The sequence below is a fragment of the Rhamphochromis longiceps genome, linkage group LG19 (assembly GCF_057381845.1).
Source record: "Rhamphochromis longiceps isolate RC_006_pf linkage group LG19, R_longiceps_female_GT1.1, whole genome shotgun sequence".
Classification (NCBI taxonomy): domain Eukaryota; kingdom Metazoa; phylum Chordata; class Actinopteri; order Cichliformes; family Cichlidae; genus Rhamphochromis; species Rhamphochromis longiceps.
The window spans coordinates 12063214-12083540 of record NC_140575.1 but is presented as its reverse complement, the minus strand read 5'-3'; the positions used below and the strand labels follow the sequence as shown (position 1 = coordinate 12083540).

At 43.1% G+C, this 20327-nt stretch overlaps 1 protein-coding gene across 4 annotated transcripts in view; it reads left to right on the top strand.

Moving 5' to 3' along the window:
* The window catches only part of LOC146646334 (palmitoyltransferase ZDHHC14-like), a 65930-nt gene that overhangs the window by 38788 nt on the left and 6815 nt on the right, over window positions 1-20327 (top strand). For all 4 annotated transcript variants that reach the window (XM_085391624.1, XM_085391628.1, XM_085391626.1 and 1 more), the window contains exons 4-8: window positions 5894-6046; window positions 11541-11678; window positions 15353-15401; window positions 17370-17472; window positions 19288-19397. In XM_085391624.1, coding sequence (XP_085247750.1) covers window positions 5894-6046; window positions 11541-11678; window positions 15353-15401; window positions 17370-17472; window positions 19288-19397 — 553 coding nt within the window. The remainder of the gene's footprint in view (window positions 1-5893; window positions 6047-11540; window positions 11679-15352; window positions 15402-17369; window positions 17473-19287; window positions 19398-20327) is intronic.

The following is a 20327-nucleotide window of genomic DNA, read 5'->3' as shown; positions in this document are numbered from 1 at the left end:
TTTTATCGGTTGGACGTTACAGCCCCTTCGGTGGCTCATGCTGTCCTTTCTGCTGGGTCTACCACTCACTAAGGATGTGGTGGTCCCGTTCCGGTTCGGTGGCTGCTCTGCGGGGCGTGTATATAGGTCCCATACTTATGTGTTGTACCGAGTGAATCGACTGAAAGGGAACGGTTAGTTATGTCTATAACTTCTGTTCCCTGAAGGAGAGGAACGAGGTACAACACAGGGTGGCCCCACTGAGCAGTTGGCTCGGTGAAGAGCGGCTATCGAACTGAGGGATGACGGTGATGGCAGCGGCTATATGTGCGGGCGGGGCCTTGCGCGTGTCATCACACGTCATCTGCCGTAAAGGCGTGAATAAAGGTTTCTTCAGCCAGGACACGCGAGGGCGTGATATCCCATACTTATGTGTTGTACCTCGTTCCTCTCCTTCAGGGAACAGAAGTTATAGACATAACTAACCGTTTTAGTTTTAAATTTTGGCTTTCAGTTAAAGAGGTGTGTGTGTGTGTGTGTGTGTGTGTGTGTGTGTGTGTGTGTGTGTGTGTGTGTGTGTGTGTGTGTGTTTGTTTTGTACCGGAGTTGTTTTCCAGCAGACCTTGTGCAGATTCCTCTTGCGTGTACACAACACGATGGCGATTAGATTCTCTTTATACCTCAGCAGGCAGCACCAAGCCCAGTTTGGCTGACATTGAATCCTCATTTAACTTTGAGTGTGAGGGTGTAAGTGGGCACACACTGTGTACGTGTGCATGCTTGTGTGTTGTGTTACATCACTTTCCAGTCTGCCTTATTATCTCGCTTCAAGCTCTTAGACCCGGCCTATCTCTCTGAGGGATCTCCCACTAGACACTGATGTAAGGCTAAGCTTCGGCTGCCCCGTCGGCCGAGTGTAAGAACGGCTTTGTTCAGCAGAAAAGCTGCTTTGAGTGTAGCGTGCACTGAATGTTGATGGGCTGCTTAAGGTGTGCATGCTGTCGATTTGCAGTAATAGTGGCGATTAAGGCCGGGCGGTGAGTAGATTGGCATCTGTGTGAAAACATGAAGAAGGATAAAACTTTATTTTATGGCACTTTTCAAAACTGTCACAGTAGCTGACAGTACTTTACAGAGCACAGGAAATCACATCAGGAAACCTGAGCAAGAAAATAATTAAAGAAAAAACTGTAACACTTGGAGTATTTCTTAGTGCCTGATGTTCCAGGTTCAGGGGTCAGAATAGATTTTGCCGGGGGTGTCGACTGCTGAGCTAGGTGCTGTGCCAGGTAGAGCAGAGCGATATGGCCAAAAATATTTATCACGATACATTTTTGAAAATTTGCGATAACAATATAATTGACACAAGACAAAATACTTTACTCCACAACTTTATTAGTGCAATAAACCTCTTTCAATATATTTTCACTTCAACAAGCAGCTGTATTATGTGCATTAAAGTAATATACAAATGTAACAGTGCAAATGCAAATTCCTTGCTGACAGTTTAACCAAAAGACATTTCCAGTGGAAACTGGCCGACATATCCTCAGCATAACAATGTATAATATCCACAACACTTAAAAAGAGCTTATACACACACAATACGGTAATATTACGGTATGTTGAAGCACAGCACGTATCGCTCCGCCTACGATAGCCGTAATGCTCCGACAATCCATCAAGCAGTGCGGCTTCGTAGCTTAGCAAAGTCGGACTAAAACATTTTGACAGATTTTCGAGCGCCGTGTACATAAAACCATTTCGAGGTCAGTAAACACAACCAGAATTCATACATAAGGCACACGGGATTATAAGGGGCACTGTCGACTTTACAGAAAATCAAAGGATTGATTTTTAAGTGTGCCGTATTTTCTGAAAAGCACGGTAATAACGACGGCCCGCTAGCATGCTCTACCAAAAATAGTGCTTTGTTGTGTATCTGACGGACGAAAGCTAAACCAGTTCCACACCACTGAAGCTGCAGCATTTTTACAAACCAGTTCTGGTTCATCAGTTTCATTCAACAATCCGGTTTCGCCCTTGTCATTCTCCGTCGCCGCCATGCTTTTCCGCCATGTGTGTATGAAAACAAAGGCACTGCACATACGCGTTTTACCCATATTCTATCGTAGTGATGGGATTTCTGGCTCTTTTTAGAGAACCGGCTCTTTCGGCTCCGAACCGGCTCTTCAGGTTGTTTTGTTGCTCTAATTAATTTATTATTAACAATAATATACAATTATGCACAAAAGGAATTACTAATGTTAAAAAAAGTGGTTTTATTTATATATGTTTATATAAAAATATATGTGGTGGCCCCTAGAGACAAAGCACGTACAAACTCCAAAACACATTTCTAGTGTTAACTGAACTTCAAAACAGAGCTACCTACATCACTTAAATTACACAGTTGAAAGCATGTGTGTATTGTTTGTGTATTTATACACAAGCACTCATATATATTCAAATAATTTTTTTAAAAAAAGTTCATTTACCGGTTACTACCACACACCAAATCCGGTCGTTGGTACTTGCTGGCTTGTGTAGCCACTAGGTAACAAAAGCTCAACACTGCGCCCAGCATCCTGGAGCACTTCTGTTGTGTTTTTTATGTGTTTTGGAGTTTTTGTGTGTTTTGGAGTTTTTGCGTGCTGCTTTGTCTGTAGGGGCCACTGTAAATATACTTTTATTTATGCACTCCACATAAAATGAAATAAATAAATCGTATAATGCAAAAACCAACTAGTCACAGTTCAACTTTTAACTATTTAAATTTTCAGCTTTTTCCTTTTAAAACAAATTAAAAATGAAATAACACAAAACGCTGCAAACCACAACACAATTAAATATAAATTATAATATGAAAACAAAAAGAACATGCATATTCTCTGTCATATGGACCTGCATGAATAAACTTTCTGAATCCTTTATCATCTGCAACTGAAAATAGTTGTGGATGATTACTATACCTTTCTAATGTGACGATGTTGTCTCTGGCTCTCTTTCTTTCTCCCTCCCTCCCGCTCTGTTCCTGTGCTACTGCGAGTGTAACTACTGCCCCTCCCCCCTCTGTTCAGCCCAAAGCACAAGGCTCGCGTGCGGAGTGAAGCGGGAAAAAAGTGCGAGAGAGAGAGAGAGAGAGAGAGAGAGAGAGAGAGAGAACCCCACAGCTTGCGATAAGGAGCCGGCTCTAAGAGCCATTTCGTTCGCGACCGACACATCACTATTCTATCGTGATTAGGGATGGTATCGTTTAGGTTTTATCCGATACCGGTGCCAAATCGGTACTTTTGAAACGGTGCCGGTGCTCAAACCGGTGCTTAAAGAATGGAGAACACAAAATTGGTCCAAAAACCTCTCATATTCAGCTTGTTTTTTGTAAAAAGATAACAATGTTAGCCTTTTCTGCAGCTATGGGGCATATATGGTATCACTCTTGGCTGGAAGCAGTGCTTAAACAATGGAAAAAACACAAACTTTGTCCAAAAACCTCTTATGTTTAGCTGTTTCCCTCTTTTTCTTTGGTCATTTTAGCCTTTTTGGCCAGGGTGAAGGGAGTATCTGCCATCAAACAAGAAGACAGCCGCATGTAGCTATGATGATGTTTGCTAGTTCACCTTACATGCATTAATGTAATAACGTGGTTAGCCTATTCAACGTAAATTACACACGAACAACATTAAGCTACTCACGCAGAGAAGAACGGCTGCTGCTGCCATCAAATACGGCGCATTTCTCGGCTTTTAAAAAAAAAAACCCGCTATGCGTCGCCAGGTGTTTCATCGGATTCGAGGTGTTACTTCCTTTGACAGTATCACAGTATCAGCTTAAAGCACTTGTTGCAGGCTGCTGAGTTTGCATATTTTGCTGTGAAGTACAGCCAGACTTTTGACCGCTTCGCCTTGGGCATTTTTAATCTGTAGCTCTGCATAAAAGAACGTACGTACCTGGCCCCGCCTACTATCCTCGGAAACATAAAATGATTGGCTAGAAGTGTATCACAGCTCAGGAAAAAGAAGCACCGAAATGTGCGCTGCTTTTCGGTCTGGTTACTACCATTTATGTCAGAACCGGTGCCATCATGGCACCGGACACCAGTACCCATCCCTAATCGTGATATCTCATTTTCTTATCGTTGCCCAACATTATACCGGTGTTACTGTGAACAGTATGATATGGCCCAGCTCTAGCGGTAGGTGTGTGGTGGCAGCTAACATACTCTCCAACCTGGCTCTATGGTGAAGAGCAGGCGACTGACAATGTGAGCCACGCTAGCGCCCGATGACCAAGGTGTTAGCTTGCTCGAGTGGACCGTCAAGCTAGCTCTCAGGTTAGCAGTCAGGAGAGACGGGGTTTCTAAGAAGGAAGGAGGGTGGCCCCTCTGTGACACAAGCGTCACGACTGCCAGCCGATCCTGGTTGGAGCAATGATGTAGAAACTTCAGAGGATGACGCTGAGAGAGTGCTCCCCGTAGTGAGACACCGAAGTGAATGTTTGAAAGAGAACTCACAATATTCAGATTTAAAAATGTGTGCTTGACTTTCTGATTCTGCCTCTCTGCTGCTAAAAATTACTGTATGACGTGACACGAGTCTGTCAGTATGTGCCTTTCTCTTCTTTCCAGCGTTACAGAGATCAGAGAATGTGCTTGACAAAGATTTTACTCTGATGCTTCAGAAACACCCTCCGCTTATCATCGTTCTTTATTTGGCTTGATAGGAGCTAATTTAAATATAGATTTTACTGTGCAAAGAATACCTAAACGATGCAGCATTAACGCCGTGGAAGGTGAACAGAGCTCTGAGTTGTTCTCACCCTCATTTGTTTGAGTCGGCAGAGAAACGGGACGAGTGTGAGTATGAGACTGGGATGGCGCTCTCTGTAGGCAGCGACCACAATGAGACAAATTCAATAGAAGAGAACTTTGTGGCTGCATTTCCTCTGCTTGCCTTTAGAAATGTCAAACACCCACATAAGCCTGTCAGCCCGTACCCCCTGCGCGCGCGCGCGCGCACACACACACACACACACACACACACACACACACACACACACACACACACACACACACACACACACACACACACACACCACTCTGTTGGCAATGCTACAGGCTTCTGTGTAAATGATCACAAAATTATCTTCCCACTCACACAATCTCCTGCTCTCAGCATGTGTAAGAGTGCTCAAAGCAAGCAGAGCAATAATGGGATCCAGTCTATACCTTTTCACGACCGCCATCGCGCTCATCTTTACCGTTTAGCCTGTCATCTCTGCTGTCTTCCGCCACCAGAAGCCATTCAGAGCAGCTTGGCAGCGGTTTTCTTTTTTCTTTTCATAATGGAATCTGAGCATTGTTGTATTAATTCCACTTAGTAGTGCCTGACCTGGGTGCAGTTTTACAGTCAGGTTCGTTAGTATTTGAACAGCGACACACGGTGTGTAGTTTTGCCTCTGTTAACCACACAGGATCAAGACGTGATTATAGTGCAGACTTTCAGCTTTGATTCAGCAAGTGTTGCTTTAACTGTTTAGGAATTACAACCATTTCCATCTATAGTTACTCATATTCAGGCACTCAAAAGCAAACTGGATCATTTTAAATGTAAAGACCAGGATTATCAATGGATTTATCAGTTCAGTAGTGGACAGGATCACCTTTCATAACATGCATCATGCACTAGATTTTCTGTCTAATATTGAGTTAAATTTTGGCACTTCAGTAGTAATCCTGTGACAAGTATTCTCCTTGTTTTTAATGTATTTGAATCTGGTGTCACCCTACCAGTGCAGTAGTGATAACACGCCCACAGCAATAACGCCACGTGCACGCTGCAGCGTATGTGGGAGCTTTGACATCAGGTGTCTTTTCTCTTTGATCTTTATGTCTCTCTCCTTTATTTTCCCCAAGATGTGGCTAATGGCGGTACCGGCTACAGGCCCCCTCCCAGGACTAAGGAGGTGGTCATCAACGGCCAGACAGTCAAACTGAAGTATTGCTTCACCTGCAAGATCTTCAGACCACCGCGTGCCTCCCATTGCAGCCTCTGTGACAACTGTGTGGGTGAGTGGCAGTTATGCTGTTTGCAGATTAGGAATTTGGGATTTGGAGTGTCGAGACCAAGCCTGGGGCATCTATTCGCTCTCTATCCACTTCCTGGGTTATATGTATTTTAATTAAAGGTCAGTGAGGTCAGAAACAAGCTTTTATTCATCCAAGAATCAGGAAAGTCTTATGTTAAAGCAGCCAAAACATAAAATCCAGGCATGGTCAATAAACAAATTCAGGATCACAAAATAAGCTCAAATAGAAAAATCAAATCGGGCTTCATTGGGTGAGGGCCTCCAGCTCGCACTGGAACGGTTCGCAGCAGAGTGTGAAGCAGCGGGAATGAGGATCAGCACCTCCAAATCTGAGGCCATGGTTCTCAGCCGGAAAAGGGTGGAGTGCCCACTCCGGGTCGGGGATGAGTTCTTGCCCCAAGTGGAGGAGTTCAAGTATCTCGGGGTCTTGTTCGCGAGTGATGGGAGAAGGGAGCCGGAGATTGACAGACGGATTGGGGCTGCAGCTGCAGTAATGCGGACGCATCTGACGAGGATGCCTCCTGGGCGCCTCCTGGGTGAGGTGTTCCAGGCATGTCCCACCGGGAGGAGGCCCCGGGGCAGACCCAGGACACGCTGGAGAGATTATATCTCTCGGCTGGCCTGGGAACGCCTTGGTATTCCCCCGGATAAGCTGGAGGAGGTGGCTGGGGAGAGGGAGGTCTGGGCCTCTTTGCTTAGGCTGCTGCCCGCGCGACCCGGCCTCGGATAAAGCGGATGAAGATGGATGGATGGAGAAAAATCAAATCTAAATACGTTTCAGTGAGAAGCTTAATAAGTAGGATCTATTGAAATAAAAATATTAAAACATAATAGCAGAACAGATCAGCAACATAGGCTGTATAAAAAGATGGAGAGAGCCAATAAGACCGGCATGCCCCCTGGTGGCTATTAGTAGAAATGTAGGTTTAAAGTGAGATGTGGAAGCTAGCTGTCTCTGGGCAGCAATGTGTGAAAAGGTCAAATCATCACTTTGTAAAAAATGTTATTACCCCAACAAAACTAGATCGGGTTTCATTAAAGTGTTTTTGGGAGTTTTACAACCTGCAGAGAAGAAATAATAGTTTACGAAGGTAAAGATGTTTCATTAAAGCCAAAGTGTTTCATCAGAGAGCTGTAAAACAGCTGTTCTGTGCTGTGTGGCTGTGTGGGATTGAAAGCAATAGGTCTTTGGTATATTCTTTTAAATTTAACTCAAGTCACTTCCAACTGCCTTTTGTCTCACGTCATTATAGACGATACTTAGAAGCAGTGGAAGTCCGGCTCTTCCTTTTTTGTTGTTGTTGTTTTAGTGTTTTTGTCCCCAATCCTCATTATTTTTTTCTCTCTGTATAGAAAACCAGGCTATTTTAGTTCCTGGTGAACTGAAGAGACACAGAAACATGGAAAAGGAGAGGCTTAACACGCGAGGATAAAAGCAAACTGTTCAGCTTCTGCTGTCCTCTGACTCAGACCAAACCTGTTTTTTCCAACAGGAAACTACATCCTGGAAATTGTTTGGTTCAAAATGATTTTACAATCAGTTTAGTTTTGCACCTGTACATATGAACATATATGAACCTGTATATATAAATGTTTAGCTAGTGATGCAGGCCTTCTGGGAATATACAGCAGACACTGTGTGGTTGGAGGTGTTTGGCATCCACAGAGTAGACGGGAATTAGAAACCAACCGTCTGAGATGGTTTTGCTGCTCTATAAAACCACATGCTGCGTCTCCTGAGAGAACCGAGGCACAGCAAGGTAATTATTAAAAGATGGAGACAGAGATGCAGAGACCTTTGTGTCTGTATCTGTCTCATCTGGGTTTTTGTGCGCCTCACTCTTCAGAGACAGCTCAGTCTTTGAATTGTCTGTTTCCTTGTCAGAAGAGGAACTGAAAACCTGGGAGACAAAGATGAGGAAGTAGTAAACACGGGAAAAAGATGTGGCGGTAAGCAGATGTGACAGATGCACGCTGACAGGAAGGAAGATTGGAAGCTGAGCGCAGAGATAAAAGGGCAGGTATCCTGGCAAACAGAGGGGCACGTTTTAATGAATGTGTGCACTTTATATGCACGCAATCACATTGTGAAACGTAGCAGAAAAGGCCCAAAAACACACAGTGAAGTAAATGAGCAGAAAATGGAATCAAAAAGCTTTCCCCAAACCAAACATGGTCACAGAGCAGGGCGGCTCATAAAGATCCTTGGTTATGAATTCTAAACACGCCGTTTAGATTCCAGCTGTGAGTCACAGATGGAGGGAAGTGAAACGGGACAAAGAGTTGGGCTCCACGCTGCAGGTGGGTGTGGGTGATAAACTCGACTCTCCAGGCTGCTCTCTAAGCTCTCGGCCTCCACCCGACTAATGATGAAAAATGGTTTGGGAGCTGGATGACTGATAAGACTTTTTCTGGGACCTCTTCTCTCGACTGGCGTTTATTCTTAAACTGTAAATGGGGATTACTCTGGCAGTGTTTCCCTGCCTCTCGACTCTCTCGCTCCCCGCCGCTGCTGCTCTAAAAGCCAGGGGGATAACAAGCTCTTAAATAAGTAAGGAGCCAGAATGGATAGGCCCTCCCTGGTGCAAGCGGAGGATAGGAGGATGGCAGAGTCACTTCCTTTTAAGAGGGCTATCCCCTCGGGAGTCATAGAGGAAGCTTATAAAAGTGAAGCACACAGATGCCACCTCCTTTTCCCTGCAGTCGTATTCTGTTGTTTTCTGTACAGTGTGTACAGTGGGGTCTGTGATTGAGCTGTGAGTGGATGCTGTGGAAGGTGGACTTCAGGATCGTTTGCTGTGATTCATTTTTTTCTGATGCTTATTTTGTTAGATGAAGTTTTAATGACCCCATTAGGGAAATGACATTACTACGTAAGCAAAACAAACAAGAGGGCGATAGTTTTCGTTAGAGATGGCAAGATACCACTTTATAATGTCAGATACCGATATCATAAATTTGGATATCTGCCGATACCGATATAAATCCGATATAGTGTGTTTTATAATGAATAAAGCGGTTTTTAAAAAAATATCTTGCTGCATTTTGTATAAGTTGATACTCAAGTTTTAAAAAAACAAAAAAAACAAACAAGCAAAACTAAAGCTAGTCTATGCAAAAAAATACACTGCACCCAAAATATTTCATAGTTCAGCAACACTGATCAATCTAATAAACCTGCTCCATCCTCCCTATTCTGGTATGTTAAAGAGTACTTAGTGGAAATATTAAATAACCTACCTAATGGGGTTGCCAACTCCCCAGCAAAAAAAAGAAAAGTAAACACCCCCCACCCTCCGCCTCGTGATGCTTAATTGACGTAATCACCTTTAATTTAATGCACGAAAAAACAAACAAACCCCATAATGCACAGAAATCAATAATTTTTCTACAATAATTAAATAGATTCAACATCTTTCTTCAACAGAACTGCAGACTGCACAGATGGCATCTTCCCAAAGGAAAAAGTACTATAGCTTACTAGGGTATATTAGACTTAACAGTTACTATATACAGTAATGGACTTCTATACATTTTACATCAGATTAAAACTTTGGGTGTAAGATTCAGATAATTATTTATTAAAAGCTCGACATTTTATCTGAGAATAAGAAAGAAAAGTATGTCTTTGTGCCCCCTTTTCCCTGTTAATGCCCTATCGGCCCCCCTGGCTAAACTTTGCTAGATCGGCCCCTGCACAGTTACCAGCCGTCAGCTACTTAGAAAAGATCCTGGTGTAGAAAGTAATATTAAATAAATTCTTACAACAGCTTATCAAAGTTAATAGTGCTGCTGTTGTTCAGCCGCTGGTTTCCTCTTTCTGGCGCGAAGTGGGCCAAAAACAAAGAAGAGAGACGGAGTCACGACAGAAAAGCCGATCAGCTGATCATTAAGCAGTTTCACGATTGAAGTAGCGGCAGGATAGGGAGGGAGAGGCAGTCGCTCCATATATCAGTTGTTAAGCTTAATGTGGGAATGCTTTACAAACATTCAGAGATGGACTTACACACTTGCTTTACTTCTCTCTGGGATCACTTTCTTGGAGATGAAATGATTTGGTAGCGAGGCTACAAATGCTCAACCAGACCGCTGACAGGTCTCGCACGCCACAGCCGCTCTATCACGTGAGCACACTGCTCCGACGTGCTAAGGTTATGAGCTGAGTTATGCCATGTCGCAAGTTTTGTGAGGTGCTTTTGTGATATTTAATGAATCGGATTAAATTTTTTATTTTTCTCCGATATCCGATCCAGTAATATAGGTCAGTATTGGACCGATGCGTAATATCGGCTCGGTCCATCTCTAGTTTTCGTTATAGGTTAATATCACTGCCGTCTCATCTTGTGTTAGCCGTAGTCTCCACCTGATCCATAAAGTGTAAAGGTAACGAGATGAAACGGGTCTATTTTACACTTCATCCTTTAATCGCTGCAGAATATTGTTTCGTGCGCTGGGATCTGCATTTCTGCAGATTCTTTGAATTTTTAAGTTCTAAATTTGATTTTCAAAGATGATAAAGAGAGTCAAGTCGTGTATCGAGGATGGATTTTAACTTTTGTTTTTATGTTATTTAGATCTGAAAACACTCTTGAAAAAGCAGTGTCGCGACCCTGTGGTATCCCTTGAGCCAAAGAGCCCACAATTACCATATAAAACATGTTTTTCCTTCTTCCACAATCATCGGTCACCTAACGGTAACGATCGGGGGCAGACTTTGTGATCGGCAGCTTTTACTGTTAGTGTTTACAGTGTTTGTCTAAAGGGAGGCACCGGTTTAACCAGGCGTTGATTCATGGAGACAAATCGAGGTCATGTCATCTCACTAAACCAATAATGGCTCTGATTAATTAGTTAAGGGGCTACCACTGTGCACAGCTAGTGTTCCACATTCAGACATGGGACTGTGGAGTGAGACTGATGAAGTAACAGCTCTAACAGCAATCAGTGACATGATTGGTACCCTGGAGCTGCTTTCAGTTTGGCTGAATAAAATGTCACCGGCTGACTTTTAATGGTAAGGATTTCACAAGCAGCTGAAGGTTTCAAACTACATCAAGAATTACAGAGCAGTTTATCAAAAATTACCAGCAATTTTATTCAAGCAGTCGATTTCAAACATTCTTGGCTTTAACCTCGTCCCACTGTGGCAGGGAGAGTTTTACTCAGTCATGTAAGAAACACATCATTTCTCTATTAGCTCGTTATATAAATAGGAAGGTTGTCCTTTGTGAAAATGTTTTATATTATTATGCCAAGACCCAGAGGGACACTTCCCCTTTCCCCCAGTTTCCCACAGTTCAGGATTTGTGCTGTTTATCTGCACTGAAGTGACCTGGTTCTGTTTGTGAACATCTGTGCTTTATGAGAAACGTGATGTCTCAGCCAGTTTTACCGAAGCGTTGGAGGATCGCCACGTTAGGTGCGCTTGTCCTTGAAACCGGAATAAACTTGTTCGTCTCTCCCTCTCCACACAGAGCGCTTCGACCACCACTGTCCCTGGGTGGGGAACTGCGTGGGGAGGAGGAACTACCGCTTCTTCTACATGTTCATCCTCTCGCTCTCCTTCCTCACCATCTTCATCTTCGCCTTCGTCATCACGCACATCATTTTAAGTAAGTATCCACAAGGACGCGTGCTCTCAGGCGTAGTGCAGACGCACAGTCCTCCGGGCTGTTTCCAGTCAGCAGGTTGTAAGTGGGCGTCGTGAAAAGCTGCAGCTTTCTGGCTCTTTACCATATTTCCAGCTGGGAGCAGGCAGCGGGTTGTTGGGCTCCGTGTGTGTGTCTTCAGGTATTGCTCATGTTGTGGGGAGCGAGACATATCACAGAGCCTTTCTTATGGGGACACAAAACAGATTATTGTATCCTTTGCAGTTTTGGTCTTTTTCTTTGACCAAAATGTGGACGTTAAGTAGGATCGTAGATGTGTAGTCGAGCTTCTCATACAGCTAATCCTTACCAAATTATCGAAGTTTACTGTTTTCATCTCGTGTAATCAGGTGGATAAAATCATGTCTTAAAGACAGAAAATGAATACATATTAGCAGTACAACAATAACATTGTTGGTGAACCTCAAGGTTGAGCTGTAGGTCCTCTGATGTTTAGTTAATGACTGATGTGGACATACTGGAACTTTGCTCTCTTTTAAATAGGGCTGACACGATTAGTTGACTAGTCACGATTACGTCGACTATCAAAATCGTCAACGACTGATTTAACAGTCGACGTGTCGTTTGAAGCTTTGTAAGATCCCAAAAGATGCAGGAATAAGTAGTAGGATTTAAGAGTGTAATAACGGACTGAAACAGAAGATGGCAGCACTGCATTTACAAGGATGCCAGCTGCCGTTAAACCCCGAAGAAGAAGAAGCTGTCCCAGAATTAGAGCTGGGCGATAGAACGATAACGATATGTATTGCGAAATAACTTTTTCTCGATAGAAAAATTAAACTATTGCGATAGGCCTCACTGCTCTTGTCCTCTTAAAAAAAAAAAAAAAAAAAAGGAACAGCCAATCCAAATTAAGTAGTGCACAATCACAGCTGCAGCGTCACGTCACGTGACTTCTTACGTACAGCACAAGCGCCAAGCCGCACATGTGTATTTGTTTTGGAAAGCAGCCAGTCGCCGTGCCGCCCGGTAATGGAGGAAATGAGTGTGCCGACTAGAGAAAAATCAACTGAGAGCGTGACCGAAGGTTACCGAAGATAAAACAGATGATGGTTCCAATGCCGGAGAGATTGTCGAACGGAAGAGCCATAGAAGTTCCGTAGTGTGAAGGTATTTCGGCTATTTCAAGTCAAACAGAGTAGCGCACACTGTAAATTGTGTCGAAAGCAAGCCTGGAAATACAATAAAGCGGTGCATGCTCAATCTCTGACTGGAAGCACTAATTCGTCATTCGGCTTTTGTCAGATTAAAGTAACTGTTAAAACTGTTTGAAAAGCTCAGCTATACAACAAGGAGAGATTGAGAATTTCCTTTTAGTTCTCAGTTTATTTGATATTGACAAAAGTTAGTCAATTTTGTCTGTTCTTCTGTAAAACAAACTAAGATTTATTTTTATAATTAATAATTTCTAAGTGGAATTGACAATTTATTAGTCTTTTGTTTGTTCTATTTTGAAACTTAAACGCTTTAGTGGCTGCCTTTTGTGTAGTTTGCAATATTTGCCTTTATTTATCTGAAAAAGTCTCATTTTTTAAGTACATCTCCCCTGTTGAACTTATTATGGGAAATAAATATTTCAATCAAAATAAGCTGCTGATTATTTCACATTTTACTTGTGAGCAACGGCACATTTAAATCTTACAAATATAGTTATTTGGCTTATATCGTGATAGATATCGTTATCGCCTGAAATGAAAAAAACATATCGTGATATGAAAAAAATCTCATATCGCCCAGCTCTACCCAGAATTCATAGTGCGGCCCAGCTCTGCTCAGTTTCCAACAATGGCAGCAGCTAGTTAGTTTTAATATTACTCTTTCTGGGTCACAAAATAAACGTTTAACATATTTTCAGGTGAGAATGTAACTGTGTAAACCTCAAATACCTGCTCAGGTTATCAAGACACCACATATTTTCAAAAGCGCTCCGACGTTTTCGGAGACGTCTGTTACCCACTAGCTCGATAGCTAGCCGGGGTCAAGGCTCACTAGAGCCCGTGAGAACACCGGACTCCTGGCAAATCGTTTTCAAACCCACCGCTGTCTTTCGCTACTCAGGTTAAACATGATATACAAGTCATTTAGATAACTTAAAAATGTTATTGTTTGGCTTTTTTTTCAGTATTTTATTTGTTCCTGAGTAAATCTGTTTGGCTGAGATTAAAGTTATAGTTTTTACACAGCTGAATAAACAGCTGATTATCAGAAGTGTGAGATGCTGGAGAATATAGGTGTCCTGTTATATTTTAGATAGCAAGGAGTTTATTAAACTTCACCGAAACAATCTGCAAATTTCATTAAAGTTTAATAAACTACCATCTTGTCTTTATTTTTAGTTAGCACATACCTTAAACACTTAAAGCTGTAAGCTAATGATAGTTATATAAGAGCAGATGCTGCTGGTGCAATAAGCTGTTCGTTTTACGTCCAATGGATGATGATCTGATTAGTCGACTAATCGCAAAAATAATCGGTGACTGGTCAACTGTCAAAATAATCGTTTGTGGCAGCCCTACTTTTAAAACACAAGTTAGAAAAGTTGTGTCAAATTTTGTTGAGCAAATTTTAGACATTAGTAACATTGTAACTAGCGAGGCCTAAAAAGTTGCACATCAACATTGTGTCTCACCAGTTTGGACAACATTACAATCAACAGACTGAATCTGTAAGCAACAGATTCATATCAGTGTAAAATTATATCTGCATGTGTTTCTTAATTTGGGAGAATAGTTGTGTTTGAGTTTTCATATCGTGGCATCCACCTGCTCTAGATGAGTTTGTTAAAGCGAATCACAACATGCCCACATCTACCAGACAGGACTGTAAAATAGATTTGAGAAAAATACTGAACCCACACAGCTGACGACATATCTCTGACATCTTTCTCCCAGACTGTCAAACAATAGAGGAAAATTAAATCTGTCTTAATGTGAAACAGCATCCTGTAAGTCACTGTTTCTACAGATCATCTGTGGTTTAGTGATCGTGTCTTTGTGGTATTCGTATGATTCTGACCTCACCAGCCTTCAGGGACTGCAGCAAATTTACAAGATGGACCTACGTGCTCATGTTAACGTGCAATCTCCCTTTTATTTAAAAGGCTACATGCAGTTAGCTTAAGGTTGAGTTACAGTTAGACGAAGTTTGGACTAATGTCCTCTGAAGCCATGGATACATGACTGCGAGTGCTGGGAACAGCAGCGTGGGTCAGGATTAGCTTGTAGGGATGATTAAAAATGTTCCTGGCTCAGAGTGGGTATACAGGTGGCTGCAGTCCTTCATAGATACTGATTGTAACCTTTAATCCACTTTGTAAGTCTGAATGAATGAAGAACACAGTAGGTAGAGATGCTCCCTATAACCACTTATTGGGGGCCAGCTCCTTCATCTGGCTCTGTGCCGCTTCTCTACACACTTGGAAGCTAAATTGGAAAGCCAATTAAAGCGGCACACTCGGCTGAGCTCAGTTCTTCTTGTCAACTCTTAACCTTTACTCAGGACAGTGTTTGCAGCAGGTAATGGCGTAGTGCTCAGTATCTCATACAAGTCCCACATTCTGCAAACAGCAAACACGAGCTGCGTGCTGCTCTAACAGAAACTGTTTTTCCCTTTCACAGGCTCTCATCAAAACGGCTTCCTCAGCGCGCTCAAAAACAGTCCTGCCAGATATCCTTTCACTGTTCCACGTCGGTGTCGACTTAAACCTGGATATTTCTTTAAGCAGTCACGTTAATCACACATGTATCGTTGCTGTCCTTCATCTCATCAGCGTTGTTAAAAATGGCAACATCTGCCTGAGTGATGCTGGAGAACTGCTGATTATTGTCGTGGGGGTTATTGTAATTCATCATCAGACTAGAAAAACCTTCATGTGATCTTAAACACTAACTGGGACTAGAGAACATGAGACATCATATTTATCCCAAATTAGCTTCTCTGCATTGGCTGAATTTAGTTGAATAATCAGGCCCCGTCATATCTTTAGGACCTCAGTAACTCGTAGCTGTTATCCTAACAGAGCGTGTTGCTCTCGCTCTGCAGGCCTACTTGTTGTTCCTAGAGTATTTAAAAGTAGAATGGGAGGCAGAGCCTTCAGTTTTCAGGCCCCTCTTCTGTGGACCCAGCTTCCAGTTTGGATTCAGGAAGCAGACACTATCTCTACTTTTAAGATTCAAACTCTGTTTTAAAGCTTATGGATCAGGTGACTCCGTTGGTTGTCTTTCTGAGGCTCAGGTTGCTCTGGGACTTCCCAGGATGCCGAGCGCTGCTCTGGTTGTTGGATCTGTTCTATATAAAATTCCTTGAGGTGAACGCTGTGGTGAACTGGCTCTGTATAAACCTGAATTTCGGCCAGCGTTCTCACAAACATTTATATTCCCAATGATTACTCTGATGTTACACATGCAGATTATTCCATAGGTCAGATTTATCTGCATGCCTTCCATCGCTCTGCTATTTTCTCCAGCTGTGTCTCTTGCATGACTTACATGCATCTGATTAGTCTTGTACTGCGGGGCTTACGCGGCACGCAGGACAGCGAAATTTTTATGGCTCTGACTCGTCTCTGCGTCGCTCTTCAGCTGTGTCATGTGACTCAGACGGTGTGTGTGGGTGTTGTTACAATTATTGTGTTTATTGTAGCCACGTCTGGACTGTTGTAAGTCAGATAAAGTTGAGCAAAGAGGTTCATCGCAGCCTTTTAGCTGTGAACTGTTCACATGATGATTTGGAGTTAATGTGGCCTCTACTGCAGAAGGTTAGGTGGAGGCAGCAGAGCCTCGCTTTTATTCGCTTTTAATCATGAAGCAGCTCGTGACTATTTTGGCAGCCCTTTAATGCATTTTCTTCTGCTTTAAACATTTTGATGTCTTCTCTCACTTAAATACGGCGTGGGGTCGTGCGAGGTCAGGACTGATAAGCCCGTTCAGAGGTAGAAATGAAGAGCGGCTCTAAATGATCCCAGTGCTCGGTGTACAACACAAATCCGGTTCAGAGCACGGGCTGCCACACCGCCGCTCTCTCGCTGCCCTTCTCTCTGTGCCTGAGTGCGATAACTTTCTGAGGCAGAGAAATGTGCCAAGCCACGCTGATAAAGTCTGCTGTCCTACAGGGCTTTAATAAAGCTGAATTGCAGTCGATACTATCGCAGCAGGCCTTTGTGCTCGAAGAATGATGACATGTTTTGTCCTTGCTGAGGAGGAAGAGATTGGAGGAGAGAGAAGAAGAGCGTGAGGGCATTATGTAAAGTTTCTGAGAGGATGCAGTATGATGCTAACCTACTGAGCATTTTCCAGCAGCCCTTCAGGCACTTAGTTATGGTGTCTGGGTATTTGTATGTGTCATCCTTGGAGGTAGTGCACATTAAGAGTCAGCGGTGTTTGTTTGTGTAGAGGATTCATCTCGAACAGTGCGTGTATGTGGAGTAGAGAAAATGAGCAGTACGAGCCAAACGAACTGGTAACTGGGAAGTACTGGCGAGAGGAGGGCGGCCCTCAGGCTGTGGGTCAGTGTGCTCGCTGCTACGGCAGCACCTCGGTGTTCGGGCTGGCTCCGTGGGTTGTATGAGCTTTCATATTATCATCTGTCACTGCATGAACACCACAGCAGAGTTATTCCTTGACTTCTTTGTGTCACTGTGCTGGAAGTGGTGGTGTGTTTCTTCTCTGTGTGGTCCATCGTGGGCCTCTCAGGCTTCCATACCTACCTGATCAGCTCCAACCAGACCACCAATGAAGACGTGAGTATGGACACAAAGTGCATTACACCACACGCTGCAGAAACGAGGCAGAATGTTCACATGTGTCGTGTGCTAACAGACTCCATTTAAAGGGCAGGAACGCCATAAAATGTTATTTTAAATTGAAACGGCACTAAAACCATTTGATCTTTTTATTGGTTCATTCACTCATTTTCAATTCGGTGCCAGCAACTGGAAAGTAGCGGGCACACGACACGAGAAAAGTTGTGTGATACTAAAGCGTCACACCTGCTGCAGCGTCGAACTGCTCGTTAGTTTTAATATTAACGTGATTAGACTCAGTGGGGGAGGGGCTCCCCACAGGAAGCCCGAGGCAGCGGATCAGAGCTTTACTGGCCCGAGAGAAGAAAACGAGCCCATTTTTGTAATAGTACAACAACACAGCGTCTTTATTCATCGTCATATTCTACATCTGCCAAATCATTTCAATCGAAAGATTTTAAGTATATTTAGCGGAGGGCTCGCAGGGTTAGGCTTGATTTTAATTTATGCGTGAAAGACTTTTTCTTCATGTTGAAGCTGACTGAGCAGCTGCTTTGAATTTTAGCCCAGGATGGTAACAGAGGCTCCGTCTCCATGTTAAAGTACACATGTGATCGCCTTTTCACTGTGGAGAAACAGAAGCCAAGTCTTTGAAAAGTTGTTATTCACAGAGAACACTTTTCTATTTGTTGTCACAAATGTGAGGGGAAACGCTCGTTCTCACATCCTGCAGCACACGCGGTGCCTTCCTGCAGTTTCCTCAACACTAAGCAACGTTTCTTTATTTCATTTTCCTGAAACGGTTTCTTCAATTTTAAATTCTGATAGAAATGATCAAAAATATTGATGAGTTGTTTAAGCCGGTTTGCTTCACAAGTAACATAAGGCCAGTAGCTGGCCCTGAGCCATCGGGTCACTGAGTACACTGACCTCTGGACCAAATATTTATGGGTAACAAAATTGGACCATTTGGGAAAGAGGAGAGCGAACAGTTCAGGAGCCGACACCGTGAGTGTGCGTTGGTGCAGCTTGAATCAAACGTGTAATGGCCTCATTAATGCTGAAGTGTGGGTGTGGCTTATTTCACATTCTGCAAAAAAACAACATAAACACGTCCGCGTCCCAACTTTTTTCAGAAGCATATTCCCAGCATACAATTCAAAATTAGCTTCTAAAATTCCAGCTCATCACATGTAGTTGTTATTTTTTACTGTTTCAATGATTTTCAGGTTTTAATCTGAAAGATGGCGCCGGTGCACTTGGCTTGCCGTCCGTCTCGCCGCTTTTTACCCTCCCTTTTTCCCTTACCTTCCCTTATGGACCTCGGCACTGTGTTTTTTATCTTTATTTTTCTAGTCTTATGTTTATCTAGTGGTTGTGGACTGATTACATATGACAGGCAAATACTTTTAAATATTCGTTCTTTAAAGTTCTCAGTGACGTTGGTTCCTTGCTAGCCTGAAAATCTGGGAACTACAAACACGCTGATGTGTGCATTTTAATCCTTTTAAAAGAAGCGTTTTTAATGGAGTTTCTGATTATTTGCTCATCTGTATGGTGTGTGTTCATTAGCTGCACAGAAGCATGGACTCACAGCTGTAACTCCTTTTCACCTCAGACTGTGAGTGAGTGGTGCTCGAGCTTCGCTGGTGAGCTCAGCTGATTCGAGAATGGCGATGATAATTTTCAAGGTCACGGGACAGAAGTGCGCACGGCCCGCTTGAGCTCCAGACTAGACACAAACAGCAGCGTCTGTTTATCGATGACACTTTGGATATTTATCTGTCTCACTGAAGCTTTGCATCTCTGCAGATAAAAGGTTCATGGTCATCTAAAAGAGGGAAGGACAACTATAACCCCTACAGCTATGGAAACATATTCACCAACTGCTGCGCAGCGCTGTGTGGACCCCTGCCACCGAGGTAGGCTGGGTGTGGGTGTTTGTGTTTCTGTGAGGCGATGTACGCATTCCTCGTTCCTCGATGGTCAGATGAGGACAAAGAGCCCATCGTTCCCTGCTCTGGGGGGAAAAAGCCATCTCAGTGTCATCGTAGTTTCCCATTTTCTCCAGAGGCAAAAATAAAACTGTTACTCAGAAGTGTTTGATGTGAGGAGCTGCTGTGAAATGAGCCTGCCTGCAGCCTTTTCTCTAAACATAGCAAAGATACTGCAAAGCATTTCAGGCCTATTTGAACCAAATCCGAGATCAAAGTTTCCCACATTGATTAGATTTTTATACTTTTCTGCCCATGTGATTGAACAAAAACACAGCAGCTGTCAGCTCGTGTCTGTGCGACTGCACGTTGCCCCCCGGCATTGTTCTTATGTGCTACGGTAGATTTCAGTTCCCCATCTGTATATGTCGACATACTGCTCCTTCATATGCCTGCACATGTGGACAACCTTTAAAACTTATTACATGAAGGAACAACACAGCAAGTCATTACTTTAGTTTCCCATCGTACAACTCCACGTTCTGTCAAACACTTCATCCATGTTCCTTACTTTGTAGATTACAAATTGTAGTTCTTGTCATATTTTTCCACTAAAGGAGAGTGAAAGGTCTCCCCAGTATACCACAGTCCACCTTTAAATACCGAACCTTTGAAAAGCTTAAAGACAAAGTGTCCTGAAAGCAAACTGGACTCGATCATTTACATGAATAAAGATTATGTAGGTAAGCAAATTCTGCCTGAAACAAGGAATCGGTAGTTTGATGAATTCTGTCTCCATTCCTCATTTGTTTTTCTTCCAGTTCCATCTTCCTTGTTCTTATTGCGGTTTCTTTTCTCTGGTGCGGGTTTAACAGAGATTCAAAGTTTTCTCTGTGGTGGGTTTTAATGTTTCAGAAG